Here is an 18339-nt window from a genome sequence, read left to right as displayed (position 1 = left end):
GAAGTTAGCAGAATTTTCAATCTAGAATCCATTTTTTTAATGGAATGCTTCATTTATAAGGTGCGTATTCAGATTTCAGGATGTTTCGAACCAATTAAGAACTTTTGAAATGTATTCTCTATTGTAATATAGGAAGCGCAGAAGTGTTCAATATTCAGTAAAGCACAAATTGTGGAATCATTAGTATTGGCAGAGAGTGGTGATTGTAACAACATTGCCATTTCTTCTCAACAAGATTTCTCTGTCATACCATAGTTCCCTTACTTTAATCACTATTTAACGAAAGAAGGATGAAGAAAATGGTATATAATGTTAATGCATTTTGGAATCTATATTACCTGTTCACAGTCAAGTCAGTGAGTTAACAATTTTCTTCCTATTACAATGTAAAAATAGTATAAATTTATAAATGATAGTAAAATTATATATCTCTTGATTTGTGATTTCTAATATTATGCTTGTGATTAAGTAGAACTATCTTTATTGGGTGGAATCTCATAAGACCCTGAAAAATGTGAGCTATGACAAGAAATCTGGGAAAATCGCATGAGAAGTGCATCAAGGCCTTTCTTTATGTCAGGAGCAACATGTTGCATATTCAAAGAGTTCCAAAAGTTAAAACAAGATTCTTGATGGGAAGTGTTCAGAGGACTGTTAACAGGGACTATTGCTTATTATCATACTAATTAACTACAAATCTTGACTTGTTAACATGCAGCTTCCTATCATACTGCAGGTCTAATAGAAACTAGACACCGAGAATCTCCGAGACAAAGGTCTGAGCAGCTAGCTGGAGGCTCCAGCTGGTTGCTCTGAACTGTCATTTGGGACACTTGTTTCAGGGCACTCTCTCAGGCACTGGCCACACACACACACACACACACACACACCCCATGTCCAGAGTAGTAGGCATACAACATGTGCCAGCATCTCTGTACCATCATGGCACTCCTCCAATGCTCTTGTCCAACATCACTGCACTTCATTACCACACTATGGCGCACTCTAGCAACTGTTATTGAAGTGTAGCTGCAAGGTGACTTTGTGTGTAGTGACAGATTGGACCAGGGAACATTGCAGCTACTCACTTGCTTTCTTAGTTCTTGCTCACTTTAGAGGCTACCTGGATGCTTGCAGCCTCTCTGCCTTTTCTTTTTGTGTTTTGTCAGCTCACAGCACTGCTGTATTGCCTTGCTGGTTAATACTGACACAAAGCCAGGCAGCTGGTCAAGGTTTTAGGAGTCAGCAGCAAAGGGTTAGACATGTTGCTGAACAGTACATTGCTACATCAATCTCAGACACTGACTAGCTATATACACAGCAAATGCACTGCAATAGAAAGTGCACTGTTCAGGGGGGCAACCATCAGTTAGGTGGGGTCCTGACACTATACGTTAAGGTCAGCCTGCAGAATCAGCCTAAGGTATCAGGCATAGTCGGACAAGCAGTCAGGGCACTCGCAAGGTCTGTGCCTCTTCAGTCTGGGAGTGAGTCCAGTGCAGCCAGTCTGGGGAGTCATGAGAGTACAACTGGGGTGATATGCAAATATCAGTCAAGGTCTGGTCACTCTTTGGTAGCTCTCCAGCTAATTTGCTGAAGGGAGTGGGCCACAGCCAGTCTATGGTTTCCAACCAGTAAATGTCAAGAGTGGAGGATGGGAGTAGGGAATCTGGAGCCTGGCGCTGTGGGAGAGAGGCTGGGGAACTTAACAGTGGTGAGTGGAAGGGAGAAGTTTAGATCAATATGTAAGGGAGGAGATGATAGAGCATGAGACGGCACGCAGGAAAGTGGGGTCATCATCATTGAAAAGCATGGGCTTTCCATCGGAGGAGACAGTGAACTACATGTGGCATGTTCACCACAAGTTTCTGGGGTTTTGGGGAGGGTGGGAAAAGTGGGCAGATGCAGACTGATAGATGGATATCCCTATCTAGTGAAGACAAAATACTCTGGTGAACTCAGCATTCCTTGTGACCCTCAGATATCAGTTGACTGTGCAGTGCAACTCCTTAACCTGAGCAATTCTGATGATTTCATGCAGCCTAACTGCTGAACCTCACTGATGCCTGTGAGTGATAGCAATGGTCTGCCTGTGCATTGCCACAGTGCAGCAACTGCTCACCTCGCATCTTGGCCCATGAAATTTTGTCTCCGGATAAGGAGCAGTGGGTTCATTACCTTCAAACTGCCAATTTCTGTCACATACATAGATGACAGTCAGAAGTGAACATGTATATTACAAATGTAAGAAGTGAAGTTTCATTTATGTGCCCTCAGAAAGGGGGGTCTTCATGTTTCTCTCCCTCCCAGTACATCTCAGTGCAATAGAATGAAGCCCATTAGTATTGCTTTTTGTCTCTTAATGGTCCAAATGTGTTAGATGTGTTATATGTGTCCTACCCAGACCCAAATGTGTACCCCTCTCGACTTGGATGTCCACAGGACTGAGTAGGATGGAGGTGGAAGATCCAGATTTGTCCAAAGGTCCTCAGAAGACTGCTGGGGACTTGTATGTAGTGCCTCCTCCATCTGGGTGTCTACTGGCATCACTCTGCCTCCTTGTGTGAGATTGTGTCCCCCTCATATCCATCACTTTGTCGTTGATGGTTGCAACCAATGGCTAGGGTGAAAGAAGTGCAGGTCTTTCACATATCAAGCAGACTGCAAGACCTGACTGCCCATCCATCCATAAGAGCAACCCGAATATCACAGCAGGAGATGGGATTCCCAAGATGTTGCTTCATTCCTGGAACCATTGCACTTTGGTGTCTTTGGCACCTGCCTACTATTGCTGTACATTTGGATCGAGCTACAAATTGCTGACACCATGAGATCTTCTGCCTAGAGCTGAGCAGGTACCTGGTCTCAGGCAGTACTCCGCAATTGTCAGTGACCTGGGTGTTTTTTTCCTCAAGCAGCTGTGGAGATAGGTCAGTGAGGAACTCTCCAGCAAGTGCTCCTCACTGTACTCCTGGTTAAGATATCCACTGAGGTATCTATATCTGAGCTGGAGGCAACCTTGCCAGTGCATTCGTCTGCGGGATCTGTGGCTTCTTCCTCAGAGATACTAGAGTGAATGTTTGGTGGTGACCATCCACTGAGACTGTGGAGATGCAAAACATAAATATCTCACCAATTGAGTAAAAAGCTTGCAGTGCAACTCCTATATTAAATTGTCAATGTAGTTTTCAGAACTAATAACCCTTGGCTGCAATGTCTTCTCTCTTTTATACCTTGTAGATAATAGCAGCATGTTCTTGGTTCTTGCAGTCAGCACCAGGAACCATTCATCATAGAATTGAGGAAAAGGATGTTGGGCAGGGCACCACTCATTGTGGCTCTCTCAGCCCTAATTTCTGTACATAGACTATCTCCTGAGGTGGAAGATTCTAGAAGAGGGTGACGGCCCAATTTGTATTCCTGTTTCTATACTTGTTTCTGTATACTGTTCCCTGTGGGCGTTTTTGCTGTGTGTTATCACTTATTAATTTTCTGATGAAATGCTTAAAATAAAAGCAACTTTTCTGCTTCAATGGCAACTTAGATAGACATGCGGAAGATGGTGGAGGATGCAATCATTGTCATAATTTTACAGCGCAAAAAGGGGACCTCCAGCCCATCTTGTCTGTGCCAGTCATTGATGTTCTACTCCCATTTTCCAGCTCTTGACCCTAGCTCAGTATGCATAAAGTGTTCCATCTAAATACATCTTAAATGTCGAGGTGGTTCCTGCCTCTACCAGCCTTTCAGGAAGTGAGTTGCAGTTATCCACCAAAACCTCTTCCGTAAATCCCCTAAACCTCCTGTCTCATCTTAAATCTATGTCTCTCATTATTGACCTCAACAGAGAGGTGCTGGAAGGGTTTGAAGGTTACATTTTCAGTCTAGAAAGAAGCCATCTTCCATGTCTTGCTTTCCGGTCAGCACATTTTCTGAACCTTTTAATTCATTCCACTTACCCAAATACTTAGGAGCATGAAAAATTTCTGCAGCCTAATTGTCATAATTTGCAAACAAGAATAAGAAACAGTACTTGTTTGTTGGTAACACTTTCTTCCAATCTACCTGCCTCATAATTTAGAGTGAAAAAAGCCATTCCTGATGAAGGGCTTATGCCCGAAACGTTGATTCTCCTGTTCCTTGGATGCTGCCTGACCTGTTGTGCTTTACCAGCAACACATTTTCAGCTCATAATTTAGAGTGCCTGAGTCATAGCCCAACTCGGTCTCCTCTGCTGTAAGGAAAACAACCCCAGCCAATCAAGTCTTTTCATAACTGAAACACTCCAGCTGAGGCAACATCCTGTGAAATTCCTCTGCAATCTCTCTAGTGCAGTCACATCCTCCAGAACAGCACTCAATACTTTAGCTATGGCCTAACTCTTATACAGCATGAATAGGCTCAAGGGGCAGCATAACTTACTGCCAATTTACATAACATCAACAAAAGTACAATAAACAATCCAGCACTGTTTCACTTTCATCTATATATTTTAATTCTTTTCCTCACACTCTGCTGAGCTAACTCACTTGCGAAACACAAATTGTGCAGGCTTTATGTAATTATCATTTAGTGTTGACAGTACAAGTAGAGTTCTTCAAAATATGTTCATACAGATATTGTTACACTCTCCCAATCTATCTTATTTTATGTTATGTTATGATCTGTTTGAACGACTCAAATTAGTGACTGTACCATTGAGATTTTTTTATTCATTTTGTATATCATCATCTATTATGGCTTGTCTGAAAAAGTTGCCAAATTAAGGATGTTCTGGACCTTTATTCATTAGGAATTAGACTGAGGATTGTGAATAATATTTCACATTGGACCCTACAGCCTGAGAAAAATGATTTCCACCTATCAGTCCAGTGTAGTTTCAATCTCAGGCTTCAAAGATGAAAGGATTCTATGTTAAAGAATGTGTAAATCCACTTCATTCAGTTTTTTTTGTCTTTATACTTAAATACTCTGTGCCTTAATTTCTTGGAACTCTGCAGTCTGCCTGTTATATGTGTATTCACAGTGTTTTTGGGAAGGAAATTCCAGATCCCTTGACCCAGCAATAGTGAAGGAAAAGCAATGACTTGGAATGGAACTTGGAAATGGTCGTATCCCTGTGTATTTGTTGCCTGTGTCTTTCTAGATTGTAGAGGTCACAGAATTGGAAGATACCAAAGTTGGTTTGACAACTTTTTTTTTTTCAATTTACTCTTCAAAATGTCAAAGTCAATACAAGGAATGATTTGATGAATAGATGGGTAGTCTGCTTTGTGTGCCAAATAAACTTTAAAATATCACATTTAAAATGCACTTTCTTTTTAAGAGGAGAAATTATTGCTTAGTTATTGCAGCATGGAGTCAGAGAGATATACAGCAAGGAAACAGACCCTTCAGTCCAAATTGTCCATGCTGACTAGATATCCCAACCCAATCTCATCCCACCTGTCAGCACCTAGCCCATTTTCCTCCAAACCCTTCCTATTCATATACCCATTCAGAATGTTTTGAATGTTGCAGTTATATTAGCCTCCAGCACTTCCTCTGGCAGCCCATTCCATACACATACTACACCTGCGTAATAAAGTTGCCCCTTAGGTCTCTTTTATATCATTCCCCTCTCACCCTAAACCTTTGCCCTCTAGTTCTGGACTCCCCCCCCCCCCTCCCCACTCCAGGAAAAAGACTTGTCTACTTGTCTTATCCATGCCCCTCATGATTTTATAAATCTCTATAAGGTCACCCCTCAGCCTCCGACGCTCCAGGGAAAACAGCCCCAACCTATTCAACCACTCCCTATAGCTCAAACCCTCCAACTCTGGCAAGATCCTTGTGAATCTTTTCTGAACTCTTTCAAATTTCACAACATCCTTTTGATAGGAAGGAGATCAAAACTGCACGCAATATTCCAACAGTGGCCTAACCAATATCTGTACAGCCGCAACATGACCTCTCAACTCCTGTACTCAATACTCTGACCAATAAAGGAAAGCATATCAAATGCCTTCTTCAAAATCCTATCTACCTGTAATTCTACTTTCAAGGAGCTATGAACCTGCACTCCAAGGTCTCTTTGTTCAGCAACACTCTCTAGAACCTTACCACGAAGTGTATAAGTCCTGCTAAGATTTGCTTTCCCAAAATGCAGCACCTCACATTTATATAAATTAAACTCCATCTGCCACTTCTCAGCCTATTGGCCCATCGGTTCAAGATCCTGTTGTAATCTGAGATAACCTACTTCACTGTCCACTACACCTCCAATTTTGGTGTCATCTGCAAACTTACTAACTTGACCTCTTATGCTTACATCCAAATCAATTATGTAAATGATGAAACCTAGCAGACCCAGCATCGATCCTTGTGACACTCCACTGGTCACAGGCCTCCTGTCTGAAAAACAATCTTCCATCACCACCTTCTGTCTTCTACCTTTGAGCCAATTTTGTATCCAAATGGCTAGTTCTCCCTGTATTCCATAAGGTCTAACCTTGCTAACCAGTCTCTCATGGGGAACCTTGTTGAATGCCTTACTGAAATCCATATAGATCACATCTGCCACTCTGCCCTCATCAATCCTCTTTGTTACTTTTTCAAAAAACCCAAACTAAGTTTGTGAAACAAGATTTCCCGTGCACAAAGCCATGCTGACTGTCCCGAATCAGTCCTTGCCTTTCTAATACATGTACATCCTGTCTCTCAGGATCCCCTGCAGCAGCTTATTGGGCGGCACAGTGGCTCATTGGTTAGCACTGCTGCCTCACAGTTTCAGGACCCGGATTCAATTCTTGCCTCAGGCAACTGTCTGTGTGGAGTTTTCACATTGTCCCCGTGTCTGCGTGGGTTTCCTCCTGGTGCTCCGATTTCCTCCCACAATCCAAAGATGTGCAGGTCAGGTGAATTGGCCATGCTAAATTGCCCATAGTGTTAGGTGCATTCATCTGGGGTAACTATAGCGTAGGGGGAATGGGTCTGTGTGGGTTTGTTGGGCCAAATGGCCTGTTTCCATACTGTAGGGAATCTAGTCTTGCCCACCACCATCATCAGGCTCACTGGTCTATAGTTCCCTGGTTGTCCTTACCACCTTTCTTAAATACTGGCACCACTTTAGCCAACCTCCAGTCTTATGGCACCTCACCTGTGACTATCAATGATACAAACATCTCAGCAAGGGGCCCAGCAATCACTTCCCTAGTTTCCCACAGCATGTTGGGGTATACCTGATCAGGTCCTGGGGATTTATTCACTTTTATGTATTTCAAGACATCCAGCACTTCCTCCTCTGTAATATAGATATTTTTCAAGATGTCACCATCTATTCTTTACATTCTATATCTTCCATATCCTTTTCCACAGTAAACACTGATGCAAAATATTTGTTTAGTATCTCCCCCATCTCCTGCGGCTCCACACAAAGAGGGGCCTTTGAGGCGCCCTATTCTCTCCCTAATTACCCTTTTCTCCTTAATGTATTTGTAAGAACCCTTTGGATTCTCCTTAACTCTATTTGCCAAAGCTATCTCATGTCCCCTTTTTACCCTCCTGATTTCCCTCTTAAGTATACTCCTACTGCCTTTATACTCTTCTAAGGATTCGCTCGATCTATGCTTCCTTTTTCTTAACCAAACCCGTCAATTTTTCTTTAGTCATCCAGCATTCCCTACAACTACCAGCCTTTCCTTTCACCCTAACAGGAATATACCATCTTTGGATTCTTGTTATGTGGGTGGCACGGTGGCACAGTGGTTAGCACTGCTGCCTCACAGCGCCAAAGACCCGGGGTCAGTTCCAGCCTCAGGCAACTGTCCGTGTGGAGTTTGCATATTCTCCCCGTGTCTGCGTGGGTTTCCTCCGGGTGCTCCGGTTTCCTCCCACAGTCCAAAAATGTGCAGGTTAGGTGAATTGGCCATGCCAAATTGCCCGTAGTGTTAGGTGAAAGGGGTAAAAATGTAGGGGAATGGGTTTGGGTGGGTTGCGCTTCGGCGGGTCGGTGTGGACTTGTAGGGCTCAAGGGCCTGATTCTACACTGTAAGTAATCTAATCTAATCTAATCTAATCTCATTTCTGAAGGCTTCCCATTTTCCAGCCATCCCTTTACCTGTGAACATCTGCCCCTAATTAGCTTTTGAAAGTTCTTGCCTAATACCGTCAAAATTCGCCTTCCTCCAATTTAGAACTTCAACTTTTAGATCTGGTCTGTCCTTTTCCATCGCTATTTTAAAAGTAATAGAATTATGGTCACTGGCCCCAGTTAATGAAGTCAGCTGAGATCAGGATCCTAATATTCGTGGGGAGAAGGGGAGAAGATGCAGCATTTGCGTACAGATTCCAGGAGGGCTGACAGAATTTAAAGATACTACTTAGATTCTCTCAGATTTTCTCAGTCCTTTCAAAAAAATGATAGGAATCAGCTATCTGTCTCATTGGGAGATGGTTTTAAACTAGCTGTTCACTGACATTAACCCAAGGGTTATCATTGTATAATTATTAATGCTTGGTTACCTTCTACAATCTATCATTATATAAATAGAAGATTGTAAGTTCATGTCTTAATTGACAGCTTTGTAGGATTACAAATACAAGTGTTTTATATTTATAAAAGATTAAATACTTGATGTGATTTAAATGTTCTAATGAATTTTTGTTATTATGGGAGAAGGTGTAGTAGATATTTTGACCTTTTACTCCACCTCAGTGTGACTGAGGTCTACCAATGGTGGAGGGTGAGGTGGCAGGAAGGGTTTAAGAATGAAGGTGGCAGCTGGCATGAGTTGTCTTGGAGCCTGTAAGGCAATCTGGAGGTGGCTGGCAGAATGCATGGTTTGCATTAAATCGACTTGAAGGTGACATAGGCGTGGGTAGAAGTAATGGGATTTGACTGCTAAAGGGACTACGATTTCAGAATAAAACCGACGTGTCCCTGAGAATCAAGGCAGGCCTTATAAAAAGCCTGAGTCAGTACACAGCTGATAGGCTGATCTTCATCCTGTACCACCTCCCTTCCAAAACAAAGACCACCCCATTGGCAAGTTTCTCCCGAGCAGGTGCATCAGGCTGGTAACTTTCTGATTTGCATCACCCACCTAAGGAGTAAACATCTTGACTTCTGTCTCTGTTTCCCCACTGGCAAACATCCAGATTGAGAGGCTGACTGTGTAGGGGTTTTTCATAATTTTAGTTTTAGATCATTTTGTCCTCTTCAAAATCCTCCAGCAAGATTGGAATCTGAAGGAACTCATTCCCTTTTTCTGCCCTACTTTTTAATCTTTTCACTTTAGCGACAAATGTATGTTGGTTAATGAAGAATAACTGGTCAGGGAAGAAATATATTGATAAATGCATCTCAAGTCTGGCAAAACCTGAAGCCAAAGTTGACCGAGTATGTGAAATGCTGAGGCTGTTAAAAGATATTATTGTATGCCAGGTTCTACCAAAGATTAAACTTGCCAAAATGCTTCTTTTATGTTCACTTATGGAATGTGGGCATTCCTGACTGGTGCAGCATTTACTGTCCATCCCAAAATAATTTTTATTCACTTGTGGGACACAGATAGTACACATTGCTGCTACTGAGCATCATGGTGGAGTGAGTGGTTGTTTGTGGATGTGATCCCAATTAAGGAGGCTGTCGTGTCCTCGATAGCAACTTCAGTGTTTTCAGAGCTGCACTCATCCGGGCAAGTGAGGAATATTATACTTCTAACTTGCACTTCTAACTTGTGTCTTGTAGATGGGAGACAGATTTTAGGGAGTTAGGGGTGTGTTATTCACTGCAGATTTCCAGATCTATGACCTGCGCTGTAGCTACTGAATTTATATGGGTAGTCCAGTTCAGTATCTGGTCAATGGGAAAGCCCAGAATGTTGCAGTGGGCAAGTCAGTGGTGGTAATGCCATTGAATGTCAAGGGATGTTGGTTAAATTGTCTCTGATTGGTGATGGTCATTGCCTGGCATTTGTGTGGTGTGAATGTTACTTGCCATTTGTCTGCACAAGCCTTACTATTGACAAGGTCTTGCTGTATAAAAGTAAAATACTGCAGACACTGGTAATCTGAAACAATCAGAAAATGCTGGAAAAGCTCTACAGCTCCAGCAGTGTGTAAGGAAAGAGAAGAGCACAGTTAGCATTTCATGACCAGTATGGCTTCATCTGTATGTTATTGTATAAAACTTAAATTAACAGTGAAGTAGCATGTTTGATCCGTCATCATTAAAATGGTATGCCAACACTTCGTGCCAGCATAAATTGTAATTTTTCAAAATCACCTAGATTCTGCAAAGGCCCCTGTGAATTAGAAATCCACAAATTAACTCCTGTTCAAAGAAAGGATGGATATGGAAATCAGGGAACTACAGGTGTAATGCCAGTCATTGGGAAGATGCTGCAGTCTATTGTTAAGATAGTAGTAGTGAGACATTTAGAAAACAACAAGTGAGGTTAACATGATTTTATTAAAGGAAAACTATATTTGACAAATGTATTAATAATTTTCAGGATATAGCTGTAGAGATGTCTAGTCCATGGTCCATATTATGACATGAATTGACTGGTGTGGATAAACTAAATGTGCATTTGGATTTCTAAACGCCATTCACTGAGGTGCCAAATAAAAAGTTATTGCACAAGAGCTCATGGTGCTGAGAGTAATTTATTGACGTGGAGTGAAATCTGCCCAATAACAAAAAACTGAGTCAGGATAAATTAATGAAACTAACTAAAGGAGTGCCACAGGAATACATACTGGGGTTTCGCCTATTTTACAGTCTACACTTATGAGTTGGACAAGGGTATCAAGTATTTGATAGTCAATTTTCCTGATAACACAAATGGGAAAACAAGTTGGAAGAAGACCCAAAAAGACTGCAAAAGTGATACAGATAAGTTAAGCACACGGTACAAAATATTCAGATGAAGATAATTAGGGAAAATGTGAGGTTGTCAACTTTGGTAGGAAGAAAAGAAAAGCAAAGTACTGTTTAAATCCAGAGAGACTACCTATGTTATGCTACAGAGGTATTTTGCTGTCTTGTACATGAAGCACAAACAGTTAACATGCAAGTACAACAAGTACACAGGAATGCAAATGGAATGTTGATCTTTATTGCAAAGATAATGAAATTTAAAAATACAGAAATCTTGCTACAACTGTATGGGCCATTGATGGGGTCACACTGATAGACCTGCACACAATTTTCGTCCCTTATGAAAGGAATGTTATTGCTTTGGATGTGGTTCGGAAGAAGTTCACTAGATTGATTCCAGGGAGGAAATATTGTGAGGGATGATTATTAATGTTCTTATTGAAATCTGTAAGATTTTTATTGGGTCTGACAAGGAAGGTGTTCAGTGGATGTCATCCTGAGTAACATATTCTAGATCTAGGGACCTTGGTTTCAGAATAAAAGATTGCCCATTTAAGACTGATAGTGTGGAATTTCTTATCTCTCTGGGTCATGGATTGTTATAATTGTCTTCCACAAAGGGCTGTGGAGGCTGAGGCATTGAATATATTCAAGTCTGAGAGGGACAGATTTTTAACTGTATGCAAGTTTAAGGTTATGGGGAACAGGCGGGAGAGTGACGTTAAGGTCATGAACAGATCTTATTGAATAACCTTATTGAATAGTGGATCAGGTTTGAGTGTCCAAATGACCTATTCACACTCTTGATTTCTGTGATATATTTGGAAACTGGGTTTCTAAAACTCGAAACAAGGCTTGACACTAAAGGTGGCATTTTGTTTGTCAATGTTAGACAAGATTGTTGCTGCTGTTTCAGCATCTCAAATTACACGTAGTAACTTTTTCTTAAAATATTATCTCTTAACAGAGTCTTTAGCTCGACCACGAAGGACTGTATTCACACGTGCAATGGAGGCTTGTGATCTACACTGGCAGGATAGTCACCTTCAGCGTATTATTAGCAGCGATTTTTATGCATCGCCCTCTTACCAGAGAGAGAGTGAGAGTCTCCTTTTCAATGCTCATGGGCAGCCCCTGTGGTTAGGTAAAGTGTAAAATTTACTTTGCATTTTAAGTATTTTCCTTTCCCTACCTACTCAAATTCTTTCAAAAATAGCTTAACACTCATTTCTGTCAACACTATTGTAATCCATGTAGAACATGTTCCCACTGCCTGTGCCAGGGTGGATGCTCTACGTTCACATGGTTATCCTAGAGAAGCTCTTCGATTAGCGGTGGCAATCATCAACACACTCCGTCTACAACAGCAACGACAACTAGAAATATATAAACATCAAAAGAAAGGTGAGTCCTGTGAAAGGAGTCACTTAGCAGCTGCTTATAGGACAGATTTCATGTCTATGCAACTTCCTATGTCTGAGGCAAGAAAGCAGAAAAGCTGGAAATCTCAACTTAAAACAGAAAATGCCGGAAACTCTCATCCCCAATCAGCAACTGTGAAGAAAACAAATGAGCCAAATGTTTGACTATGGAATTATTTTTAGTTGAGTGATCACATCAAACTTTGAACTCACCTTTTCTTCTTCACACACACGTTGGCTGACCTGTTGAGAGTTTTCAAAATTTTCTGTTCTATTTTGGAATTTTGGAGTTGAGAGGAAAAAAATAAAGCGTAATCTGCCAGTCTGGGGATTTAAGTTAACACAGTGATACCAATGAGTCTGAAAGGTTTCCATCATGCATTGTTGTCGGTATATTTTTGGATTGGACCTGTAGAGGAAATTATAACTTTTGCTTTCAAAAATTGAATATTCACAAATATGTCACAACTTTGTCTACTTTTTAAATGTATAATTTACATTATATAACCTGAAAGTTTCTTTTCCACAAAAAAATGGTACCATGTTATAAATGGACTTGTTTGATGTTGCGTGATGGGGAGAGAAGTATTGCAGTATTCTTCTCTCCAATATCAGCCCCATCTGGGTCAACATCTTTAATATTGTTAATCTGTCTGTTCTCCTGCATAGCCAATGTTCACAAAACCAAACTCTCTTGTTTTCAGTCACTACATCTTGTCAAATTCTTCTCCATCCAGTGCTGCATAATGGGTTTAAAAGCAAGCCTTTCCACTAAATTAGGAAGATAAAGCCAGGAGTAAGCCCTTAAACCTCTTCCACTATTTATTGAGATCACAGCTGATCTGTGACCTAACGGCATTTGTGTCTGTGCCCCATATCCCTTAATCCTCCAGCAAGCAATGGCCTTGAGGTAATATTTCCGGACTGTTAATCCAGCAACCCAGGTAATATGCTGGCGACCCAGGTTCAAATCCCACCAAGGCAGATATCGGGAATTAAGAGTCTAATGATGACCATGAATCCGTTGGCGATGGTTGGAAAACTCCATATGGTTCACTAACCTCATTTAGGGAAGAAAACTGCCATCCTTACCTGGTCTGTTTACATGTGACTCCAGACCCACAGCAAAATGACTCCAGACCCACAGCAAAGGGACTCTTAACTGCCCTCTGGGCAATTAGGGATGGATGATAAAGGCTGGCCCAGTTACTACTGCCCTTCTCCTATGAATGAATAAAAAAACAAATTGGCTCACAGATGCCAATTGAATTAACAATGACCCAGCTTCAGGTACCACTTGCAGAAAAGTGTTTGTAAGTTTAGCCACCATTGTGTTATTAATATTTTTGGATTAATATTCAAGAATATTAATATTTCTTGAATATCAATATTCAAGCTTACCCACCCTTGTCCTGGATTCCTCGACGAATGAAAATGGCTTCTTTGTATTGCTTTCTCATAAAATCTTGAAAACTTTGTTGAAATCACTCCTTGACCGTTAAAATTTCAGAGAAAACAATGCTAGCTTATGTAATTATTCCTAATAATTTTGGAGACCAGATATTTTAGTAAATCCATGCTGCATTATCTCAAAGGGCAATACATTAGAGTCATAGAGATGTACAGCATGGAAACAGACCCTTCAGTCCAACTCGTCCATGCCGACTAGATATCTTAAATTAATCTAGTCCCATTTGCCAGCACTTGGCCTATATCCCTCTTAAACTTTCCTATTCATATACCCATCCAAATGCCTTTTAAATGTTGTAATTGTACCAGACTCCACCACTTCTTCTGGCAGTTCATTCCAAACGTGCACGATCCTTTTTGTGAAACAGTTGCCTCTTAGGTCCCTTTTAAATCTTTCCCCTCTCACCAGAAACCTATGTCCGCTAGTTCTGGGCTCCCCCAACCCAGGGACAAGATCTAGTCTATTTACCCTTTCCCTGCTTCTCATGATTTTATAAACCTCAAAAAGGTCACCCCTCTGCCTCTGACACTCTGGGGAAAACAGACTCAGCCTATTCAGCCTCTCCCTATTGGTCAAACCTTCCCCTGACAACATCCTTGTGAATATTTTCTGAACACTTTCAAGTTTCGCAACATCCTTCCGAAAGGAAGGAGACCAGAATTGCACACAATATTTTAAAAGTGACCTAACCAATGTCCTGTACAGCTGCAACGTGACCTCCCAATTCCTATACTCAATGCACTGACCAATATAGGAAACCATATTAAATGCCTTCTTCATTATCCTAACTACTTGAAACTCCACTTTCAAGGAGTTATGAACCTACACTCCGATGTCTCTTTGTTCAGCAACACTCCCAGGACCTTACTATTAAGTTATAAGTCCTGCCCTAATTTGCCTTTACAAAATGCAGCACCTCACATTTATCTAAATTAAACTCCATCTGCCACGCCTTGGCCCATCTGATCAAGATCTCATTGTAATCCAAGATAATCTTCTTCGCTGTCCACTACACCTCTAATTAGCAAACTAGCTAATTATACCTCCTGTGTTCACATCCCAGTCATTTATATAAATGAACAAAAAGCAGTGGACCCTGCAACGATCCTTGTGACACACCATTGGTCACAGGCCTCCAGTCTGAAAAGTAACCCTCCACCACCACCCTCTGTCTTCCACCTTCGAGGCAGTTCTGTATCCAAATGGTTAGTTCTCCCTGTATTCCATGTGATCTAACCTTGCTAACCAGTCTACCATGAAGAACCTTGTCGAATTCCTTACCGAAGTCCATATAGATCATATCTACCCCTCTGCCCTCATCAATCCTCTTTGTTACTTCTTCAAAAAACTCAATCAAGTTAGTGAGACATGATTTCCCACGCACAAAACCATGTTGACAATCCGTAATCTGTCCTTCCCTATCCAAATACATGAAAATCCAGTCCCTCAGGATTCCCTCCAACAACTTGCCCACCACCAATGTCAGGATCACCAGTCTATAGTTCCCTGGCTTTTCCTTACCACCTTTCTTAAATAGTGGCATCATGCTAGCCAACCTCCAGTCTTCCGGCACCTCACCTTGACTATCAGTGATCCAAATATCTCAGCAAGGGGCCCAGCAATCACTTCCCTAGCTTCCTACAGAGTTCCAGCATACACTTGATTGGTTCCTGGGGATTTATCAACCTTTATGCATTTCAAGACATCCAGCACCACCTCCTCTGTAATATAGACATTTTTCAAGTTGTCATCATCTTTTCTGATCCTAAGATATAATGTCCAGAACTCAAGACAGTATGTCATGTGTAGTATAACCAGGATTTTGTGCAATTCCGGCATGACTTCTGAACCCCTGAATTCTCGTACTCTACATATAAAGGCCAGAATTCTATTATTCCTTTTCCATATCTGTACATGACATTTTAACCAACATAAACCACAAATTTCTTGAGACACCCACTTCTTCTGGTTTTTCACAGTTTATCAGGAAATATTATGATCTATCTTTTTTTGTCTACAATTGATTACCTCACACAGGTTGGCTGTTTGAGTGGTTAGCCTCACAGCACCAGGTCCCAGGTTCGATACCAGCCTTGGGTGACTGTCTGTGTGGAGTTTGCACATTCTCCCTGTGTCCGCGTGGGTTTCCTCCGGGTGCTCCAGTTTCTTCCCACAATCCAAAGATGTGCAGGTCAGATGAATTGGCTGTGCTAAATTGTCCATAGTATTAGGTGCATTCATCAGAGGGAGATGGGTCTGGGTGAGTTACTCTTCGGAGGGTCGGTGTGGACTGGTTGGGCCGAAGGGCCTGTTTCCACACTGTAGGGAATCTAATCTATCCAGCCTACCTCAGGTTCTTCAAGTTATAATCAATTGTACATGCTTATATTGAAATCTATTTGCTACAATTTTGCTTATTGAATCTATTAAAACCCCTTTGTAATTTTAAGTTCCATCTACAATGCTTACAATCCCAATCATCTTTGCGTCATCCACAACCTTGAATGTGTAACGTCTTGCCCCATCATCTAATTTGTTTATAAATACGGCAAAATGTTGAGCTTCCAACACAGGTCCCTGTTGGTCATCATTAATCACATGATGGTAATTAGAGTACCAGTCTATTGTCTTTGTAACTGCCAATTCCATAAACAATAACTTGCCCTCAATTTCATTACCTTCAATCTCAGCTAACAAATTCTTAAGAGGAACTTTACTGAATGCCCTTTGAAACTCAGTTTAAGTAACATCCTATCTAACACCTTATTTTTCAAATAATTCAGTCAGGTTTATCAGGTATGACCTATCTTTTACAGCTCCTTGATGACACTGTCAATCAGCTAAAATCTTTCAAAATGCTAATCACCACAATTTTGATTATAGACTCCTGTAATTTTCTTACAAATGTTAGACTAACCAGCCTATAATTCCATTTCTGAACTTGTTTTAATTAGCAGAGGGATATGTACAACTTTTCATCTAAAGGAATTAATCACAAACCAAAAAACTTTGGAAAATTACAGTTGGGGTATCAGTTTTATTACAATGTTCTCTTGCTTTAAAATCCTGTGGTAAGAACTGTCTGATCCTGGGAGTTTGTCACTCTTTATTGCTTTTTTTTCTTCTTCATTACTGTTGCTTTATTAAGTGAAGTTCCCTTCAGAGGTCTATATTAATTTCCTAGGACTGTCCAACATGTCATCCACTTCGTCTATTGTAAATACTGACATAATACTATCTTAATATGGCAGAAGTGGGTACTGCAGATGCTGGAAATCAGAGTCTAGACTCTAATATCTTAATATGTCTATCACTTTTTTGTAGAACACTGTTGTCAGGTTTTAAAGGGTCCATGTTACTTTTAACCACAGTTTTTTAAATTTATAATTGTATAAGCTTTGTGTTGAGTTTGACATCCACTGTAAGTTTCTTTTCATTGTCCTTTTTTGTACCACTTATTATCTGTTTTGATAGCCTTTCTTCTTTATTTTTCTCTGATACACTAGGACTTTTGCTATTATGCATTTTAGTATGTTTTTCCCTTTTAGTTTGATGTCTATCTGTCCACCCCGGAGGCTCCCTGCCTTCATTCTTGATGAAGGACTTTTGCCTGAAATGTTGATTTTCCTGCTCCTCGGATGCTGCCTGACCTGCTGTGCTTTTCCAGCACCACTCTAATCTAGACTCTGATTTCCAGCATCTGCAGTCCTCACTTTTGCCTTACCTCAAATTGTCCATCAATAGTTTTTGCCAAATTGAACTCTTACCATTGTGTTATAACTTGTTCTATGTCACATTACATTCTTTTTTAACACAACTACTCTTCTGTCATTTTACCCGTTGACAGAGTCTCTCAGTTTACTGTGGATAGTCTATATCATTCTGTTGATCCCGGCCTTAACTAACTCTAAATTTTAGTAGCTGTTTCATGTTTCTCCTCTTTAAACACAACATTGAACTCATTGTGTTATCGTCGCTATTAAATCTGTCTCAGTTGCTATCAAATTATTAAATCGAATATAGTCTGTCTCTTGTTTTAAGCCATAATGTCACAGGAAGTTGTCCTAATGTGCCCACAGAAGCTGGGCATCAATGTATCTGGTGTACAACCACAGATGTAGTGACACAATCCCACCATTAGATCGAGCTTCATAAACTGCATACCCAATAATCATACCTACATTGCTATTTACTTCATGGGAAACTATTTTTGTCTTTTTTTTCCATAGGAAATGCACTGGCATGCAAGACTTTCAATCAGACTTATTAAGGGTTGGATGGTTTGCAGCTTTTATAATTTGAATTTTTCAATTGTGACAAAAATTATATTTTAAATTTACAGTATAACTTCAGTCTCTTTCAAGAAGTGACATCAGGAATTTATTCCAGAAATACCAAGCACCCATCAACAGGTGTTTTATTTTTAAGAAAAAAAGGATTCAAATAGGTTTGGCAATCTTCTAACCTAGTTTGGTTCCATTCTTCATCACCTGAACAAATGTAATAGCTCAAGCCTGTCTTGTGCAGCTGTTGTATCATATATGAGCACCAGATCAAATTCAGGCAGAAATACGCAAGTCGTT

General features: G+C 40.7%; 1 protein-coding gene across 6 annotated transcripts in view; it reads left to right on the top strand.

The window, feature by feature from the left end:
• The window catches only part of zswim5 (zinc finger, SWIM-type containing 5), a 269540-nt gene that overhangs the window by 224179 nt on the left and 27022 nt on the right, over window positions 1-18339 (top strand). For all 6 annotated transcript variants that reach the window (XM_087990545.1, XM_087990543.1, XM_087990544.1 and 3 more), the window contains 2 exons: window positions 11832-12008; window positions 12122-12268. In XM_087990545.1, coding sequence (XP_087846671.1) covers window positions 11832-12008; window positions 12122-12268 — 324 coding nt within the window. The remainder of the gene's footprint in view (window positions 1-11831; window positions 12009-12121; window positions 12269-18339) is intronic.

This window comes from Chiloscyllium plagiosum, unplaced genomic scaffold, assembly GCF_037043375.1.
Source record: "Chiloscyllium plagiosum isolate Xiang-an unplaced genomic scaffold, Cpla_swu_hap1 HiC_scaffold_9, whole genome shotgun sequence".
Lineage (NCBI taxonomy): Eukaryota > Metazoa > Chordata > Chondrichthyes > Orectolobiformes > Hemiscylliidae > Chiloscyllium > Chiloscyllium plagiosum.
The sequence above is the reverse complement of the archived record's forward strand: the minus strand, read 5'-3'. Positions and strand labels throughout refer to the sequence as shown.